Source organism: Erinaceus europaeus, chromosome 3 (assembly GCF_950295315.1).
Source record: "Erinaceus europaeus chromosome 3, mEriEur2.1, whole genome shotgun sequence".
In the NCBI taxonomy this organism is placed as follows: Eukaryota; Metazoa; Chordata; class Mammalia; order Eulipotyphla; family Erinaceidae; genus Erinaceus; species Erinaceus europaeus.
Genome location: NC_080164.1, coordinates 167,370,688 through 167,377,805, shown reverse-complemented (window position 1 = coordinate 167,377,805; position 7,118 = coordinate 167,370,688). Strand labels below are relative to the sequence as shown.

The 7,118-nt window shown below is 45.6% G+C and overlaps 1 protein-coding gene across 1 annotated transcript in view; it reads left to right on the top strand.

Moving 5' to 3' along the window:
• The first annotated feature begins 2,513 nt into the window (after positions 1-2,513).
• PI4K2B (phosphatidylinositol 4-kinase type 2 beta) overlaps positions 2,514-7,118 on the top strand; it is a 28,077-nt gene continuing 23,472 nt past the window's right edge. The window contains exon 1 of the mRNA XM_016193434.2: positions 2,514-3,003. Within this exon, the coding sequence (XP_016048920.2) occupies positions 2,667-3,003 (337 nt within the window). The 5' untranslated portion in view covers positions 2,514-2,666. The remainder of the gene's footprint in view (positions 3,004-7,118) is intronic.

Genomic DNA, 7,118 nt, shown 5'->3' with positions numbered 1-7,118 from the left:
GTGATCAGAATCTTCAGCAAAGGGCATAGCATTCCTATCAAAAAGCAAAACAGTGAAGCCCTAGACCACTGTTTGAAATCAGTCTCATTTCACTTTGCACCATCATTCCTCCAATCTGCTCGCCAGGCAAACCATGAGTTTAAGAAAGCTATAGTTTGGGTCTGGTGGTGGTACACCTGGTAGAGTGCACACAGTACCATTCGCAAGGACTGGGGCTCAAGCTCCTGATCCCGACCTGCAGGGGGAAAGTTTCAAGCAAGACCCGAAGACCAAGGCTGTACGTGTCTCTTCTCTCCTTCATCTCTCTTTCTCTCTCCATTTCTCTGCTTCCATCAGAAAAAGAAAGCAAAAAAGATTTAAGAGATTAATAAAAATTTTTTAAAAGAAGGAAGAAAGAGAAAGGAGAAGAAATGTGTGGGGCAGATAGTATAATAGTTCTGTAAAAGACTTTCATGCTAGCGGCTCTGAAATCCTAGGTTCCTGAACCACCATAAAACAGAGCTGAGCAGTACTCTGGTTAAGGAAGTAATCAAAGAAAGGTATAATGGTTATATTAATAGCAGACAAAATAGATCCAAGTCAGGGGTAATGAGAAAAAAAGGAAAAATAGTCCACAAAGAAAGGTGAAAAAGAAAAACAAACAAACAAACAAAAAGAATGGAAGGAAGAGGGAAAAGGAAAAAAAGAAAAGGGGTCAGCAAGACACATTCTGTGCACCACCCAAAAGTGCAAATTTGAAAGACAAAAGGCAGAAAGGTTACAAAACTAAAAGAAGAAATAAATCAATCCAAAGTCAGTCAGACTGTAATGGCCTCCTCTCCGTAACAGAAATAAATTTAAAAATCCGTAAGGATTTAAGTGAGTCAAGTAACTAACAGTATCCATACTTAACTGAATCTTATTTGTAGAAACAATTGAGTTATGGAAGCACTCAACTACAGAACTCACTGCTCTTTTTAAAGGACACATGAAATAGTCATCATGGGAGATAATATAGTTGATTATCAAATAAGCCAGTAAATTCCAAAAATTGAAAATTTAAAATGTCTTCTGTGGTTGCAACAGAATTAAATTAGAACTCAATAATAATTCTAGAAAAGCACCTTCATATTTAAATATCAAATCTCACACTTAAAGAAGCAGTCAGAAGGGAAATTTGAAACTATTTTGAACTGGATAATAATGAAGTCAGAATATTTTTAAAAGTGTTCAATGCAGATAAAGAAATGCTTAAAGGGAAATGCATAGTTTTCCATGACATATTTTAAAAAATAGACTCTATCTCCTTCTCCACTCTTAATTTTTCTCTGTCCTATCAAATAAAAAAAAAAATAGAAAAGTCCAGCATCAGGAATGTAACGTTTTACTGTAAGCAAGTGGAAAAAAAAAAAAAAAAAGGAAAGCAAATCCCAATGTAGCTGGAAGGAAATTTCTAAAAGTACTTTAATGAACAAGAAAACTAAATATGAATAGGGTTTTTTCTTAATAAAGTCAATAAATTTGATTGGCCAGGAGAACTTGAGAGGCAAGGAGATGAGAGGGAGAGAGAGACATCTGCAACACTGCTTCACTGCCTCACTGTATAACTTCCACCCTGCAGGTGATGACTGGGGGCTTGAACACAGGTCCTTGAACATATGTGCACGCTCTAATGCGTGTGCCCCTGTTCTGCCTCTGTGAGCTTTTTAAAAAATATATATACTTCTTTTATTTATTACCTATGAGAGTTTCACATAAGGCTTAGAGAAAAAGAGAGAAAAACCAGAGCACCACACTGGTTTATGCCAGTGCTGGGGAATCAAACTGGAACGCTCAGGCATAAGAGTCCGATGTTCTATCAATTGAGCTATATATTTTCCCCTAGCTAAGAGAGGAAAAAAGGTTTTTGAAAAAAATAATAAAATTTGGGGCCGGGTGGTGGTGCACCTGGTTGAGTGCACACGTTACAGTGGGCAAGAACCCAGGTTCGAGCCCCTGGTCCCCACCTGCAGGAGGAAAGCTTCACAAGGGGTGAAGTAGTGCTGCAGGTGTCTCTCTCTCCCTATCACCCGCTTCTCTCTCAATTTCTGGCTGTGTCTATCCAATAAATAAGGATAATAAAAAAATTAATAAATACTAATAAAATTTGATTTTTAAAAAGTCTAGCTACATTAGTCAGAAATAAAACAGAAAAGACAGACTACCTCTATCAGGAAGGAATAATGACAAGAACAAGGGGAGTTGAAAGCAATATTAAAATGTTTAGAAAGTTAAAGCATTACACAGAGAAAACAGCTAAGTATAGACTAGGAATCTCTCTGTGAGAGAATTCTGTCTTTGGAGTGGTTTGTGTAGGATGAGGGTGGTGTCACCGCTGAGATAAGTTAACTGTGGCGGGCCCTAACCTACTAGGGACAGCAGCAGCGAGGCCCCAGAAGGCCCCGCAGGCGACACAGGTGGCCGCCCTGCCCCGCCCCGCCCCCCAACTCCAGGATCGTTTGCGCAGGCGCGGGGCGGGGCTTAGCAGGCGGCGAGGCGGGGCAACCGCCGGGCGGCGGCGGCGGCGGCAGATCCGGGCTGCGCGCCGGCCAGGTGGCTCCTGTGCGACCCAGTCTCCTGCCGCCCGTGATGCCAACACCAGCCGCGGGCACCTGGCCTCTCTAAGCCGGCCTCGTCGGAGAGTGGCCATGGAGGAGTCCCCCGAGCCCGGGCGGCCGGCTGCAGACGACAGCGGGGAGGAGGGGGGGGACGACGATGAGGAGCGGGAGCCGCTGCTGCCGCGGGTGACCTGGGCCCCGCCGCGGAAGGGTGCCCCGGGCCGAGCCGTGAGGCTGCTGGAGGCCGCGGCCGACCTGGACGCGGGGTCCCTCAGCGAGCCGGAGCCCAAGCCGGAGCCCAAGCCGGAGCCCAAGCCGGAGCCCGGCAGCCGGCGATCCTCCTCCTCGCCCCGCAGCTCGGCCCGCGGCGGGAGGATCCACCGCAACTCGCGAGCCCGCCGGAAATCGAAAAGGGCCGCGAATTCAGGTGCGTCGCGGGGTGCCCGCCGCACACACCCCCAAACCTCGGGCTCCGAGCCCTGCAGAGCTGCAGGGGCAGCTTGCAGACACCCCAAACCTCGGGCTCCGAGCCCTGCAGAGCTGCAGGGGCAGCTTGCAGACACCCCAAAATCCCAAGCTCTGAGCCCTGCAGAGTTGCAAGGGCAGCTTGCAGACATCCCAAAGCGCGGGGCCTGGGGGCCATTCTCACCTGCTCCCCATTCGCTCGCCCCTTACCCCCTGTCCTCCCCTTGAACTGAGGTTGTCGTTAACTCTGACCCTTGAGCCCATTCCCCCACCACCACCCCCTGAAGGAGCCTAAACTTGGGGGGTCGGACATGGGGCCGTGAGTTCTCCAAAGCTGTCAGTTGTTTGGCTCTGGTTGGCTTGGGGACTTGAGTTAGGAAGTGAGGGAAGCAGCCTCAACTTTGAAAGCAGGTGGGTTCCCCCGCCCAGTGGAATTGCAAGGCGAGCGACTGACAGCAAAGTTCTTTCCTGCCGGCGGAACTCAAAAAAAAAAAAAAATTTTTTTTTTTTTTTGCTGCCACATGGGGTTATTATGACGTGAACCAGAAAGAGGCAGAGGCATTTGCGTTTCTGTGCTTGCCCCGAAAGCTCTTTTCTTTTGCAAAGTTTTCTTAGGGTCGGTTCTAGTCTTGGGCTTTACATAGGGAAACCAACGATCCCTTTATAAAATGAAAAAGACTTTGTTTATGAGAAGGGGGCGGCAGGGCGCTGGCACATCTGGTAAAATACACACGTTAGCATGCACAAGGACCTGGGTTCCAACCCCTGCTCCCCACCTGCAGTGGGATGCCTGGCGAATGGTGAAGCAGGTCTTCAGGTATCTGTGCTTTCTCTCTCTACCTCCCCCCATCCTCTCAATTTCTTTCTGTCCTATCAAATAAAATAGAAACAAAAGTGGGGGATAGCCACTGGGAGCAGTGGATTGTTAGTGCTGGCACTAGGCCTCAGTGATAACCCTGGTGGCAATTTTCAAGAAAGAAAGAAAGACAGGAAGAGAAGAGAAGAGAGAACCAGGGCATCACTGTGGCTCTTGCCAGAATGTTCCCAGGGATGGAATTCAGGACTTCATGCCTGAGGGTCCAACACTGTGCATACCTCTCCAGTCTTGCAGATTTGTTGTTGAGACTAGTTCTCAGTAAGCCGAGGCCAGTCAGGTATCTTGATGGTGAACTGGAGTCGTCTTATAAGCGTTCTACCTAGAGACGAGAGGGGACTCATTTATAAAAATGCTAACTATTCGGATTTTCTGGTTTCAGTGAGATGTGAAGGCATAAGGAAAAGTCACAGAATTTGTAGTTTTTCAGTAATCTGCTAGGTTCTCCTTGAAATTGTCAGATACCATGTACCCAAATGGGCCTTCTGCAATTTAAAGACTTTTGAACAGAATAGGTTATTCAAGTTGTAGTTGAACTTAGATTCAAACATGTCCTAGAGAAAGCAAACTTGAGAGATCCAAGGGAACATGGGCTTAGCAATTCAGGTGTTTCACAAATCAAGCTTTAGTAAACCAATCTGACGTCCATGTTACTGGGTGTGTGTTGTGTTGATGGTACAACATGTAACAGGACAAGCAAGTATGAAGTTGGAACCAGATCAAAATAGACCCACACTGAATGAATATTACGTAGAATCCCATGTATGAAGCAACTGCGATTCAGTGACTAGTTTGCCTTTTTCTAGCCCCAAGTTACCTCTTGCAGCTAGATTTTAAAATGCCTAATGCCTTGCAAGTATATTCTGTGAAAGTGAAGCCTTGCATGCAAATAAAACTAAAACCAGAAAAAGAAGCAGGATACAGTATAGCATCAGGGGGTTATTGAAAGGACCTCCTACCTTCCAGTATAATCTTGTATCACTCTTATTTATTTATTATTGGATAGAGATAGGGAACTTGAGAGGGGAGTGGGAGATATAGAGGGAGAGAGACTGAGACATCTGCAGCCCTGCTTCACTGCTTTTGAAACTTCCCGCCCTGCAGGTGGGGACCAGGGACTTGCACCTGAGTCCTTGCGCACTGTAGTATGTGTGCCTAACCAGGTATGCCACCACCTGGCCCCTTTGTATCACTCCCTATACTTCCTGGAGCCTTTTTTTTTTTATATATAAATTAATCATTCTTACAACAGCACAGCAAGTTAGTTATGCACGCCATTCTTGTTATGAGGATTGGAAGTGAATGAAACTGGAATAACTATAGAGTTATTGGAACCTCAGAATTCAGCCAAAGCCAGGGCTGGGGAAACCTGAGCTGAGCCCACTTAGGTTTTCCTGCCCTGCACTGTTTCCATTTTGCTGTAGAATCCCCAGTATTATAAAATGATTGTTCGTTTTAGCTGTTTACTGTGGAGGTCTCATTTTTAGTGGATTTCAAAATAATTTTTGAATTTTTAAGTTCTGTGGGGGAAGACGTGTTTAAAGTAGTCTTCTGAGGAATTGGAGTAGTTTCTAAGTTTACTTTTAATTTTTTTAATTTTTTATTTATAAAAAGGAAACATTGACAAAACCATAGGATAAGAGGGGTTCAGCTTCACACAAGTCCCACCACCAGACCTCTGTATCCCATCCCCTCCCCTGATAGCTTTCCTATTCTTTAACCATCTGGGAGTATGGACCCAAGGTCATTGTGGGATGCAGAAGGTGGAAGGTCTGGCTTCTGTAATTGCTTTCCCGCTGAACATGGGCATTGACACTCCCCAGCCTGCCTCTCTCTTTCCCTAGTAGGGTGGGGCTCTGGGGAAGCGGAGCTCCAGGACACATTGGTGGGGTTGTCTGTCCAGGGAAGCCTGGTCGCATCATGCTAGCATCTGGAACCTGGTGGCTGAAAAGAGACAAACAAATTGTTGAACATACTTTTAAATTTTAACTTTAGTTTGTTCTCCAACAATTTTTAGTAAGCCCATTATTTTTTTACCACCCAGTTTCCATGAAGCCACTTCAAGTTCCAGGTGGCACTTTGGATTACTGCTAACGTCACTTTTGATATTTGGCTATGTTGTTTATATAAGCGGGAATTTTAATGTACTTCAGTCAGTGGAAAAAATGTCATATGACCGCTATCTTTAAGAAAGCATGTGACAGGGTATGGTACCAGCACAAACCATCGTGTTTGCTACTGGATCAACGTCAGAGCAAGATTCCCAGCATTCCTTGTTCTAGTTGAGTTGTCATTTTGAGTCAGGCAATTGGAGAGTAATAAAAGATGATGATAGCTAATGCTTTCACTATAGTACGTGCAGGGCATAGTTCTGTGTGATTCATAACCATCCCTGTGAAGTGAGTACTATTTTTTATTCTCATTTTGAAGGAAGTACAGTGAGAGCTGAAGTAATTTCTCCAAGACCTCAGTTAATATAAATCAGGAGCACTTAATCTATTTTGTTGGAGAGCCTGACAATTGGAGAATGATGTTAGAATTCACAAAGAGACACGCAAGAAAAAGGAAGTGTGTGTTTACAAGCACAGACTTTGTATATAAGTATGCACAGTGACATGGCTACAGGCGATCAGTGTGTTTGGATGGGGTAGGCTTGGGGTCCCCTGACCCATGCTGTAGATCTAGAGGCCAAGGATACTTAGCAGAGGAAGAGGACAGGGTATACATGTTGAAGCCTGAAGGATACACAGCACTGAGTGGCTGAACTGTGGCACAGTCAGTAATGTAAATATGGTACCATGCACAAGCACCTAGGTTCAAATCCTAGTCCTCACCTGCAGTCCGTGGGGGCGGGGAACAGGGGGAGTGAAACTTGATGAATGGTGAAGCGGTGTTGCAGGTCTCTATGTGTGTCTCCTTTTCCCTCTCAGTTTCTCTCTGTATTTATTTTTTTTAAAAAAGCCACCAGGAGGGAGTCGGGCGGTAGCACAGTAGGTTAAGTGCACGTGGTGCAAAGTGCTAGGATCAGTTTAAGGATCCTAGTGCAAGCCCCCGGATCCCCACCTGCAGGGGAGTCGCTTCACAGGCGGTGAAGCAGGTCTGCAGGTGTCTGTCTTTCTCTCCCCCTCTCTGTCTTCCCCTCCTCTCTCCATTTCTTTCTGTCCTATCCAACAACGACGACATCAATAACTACAACAACAATG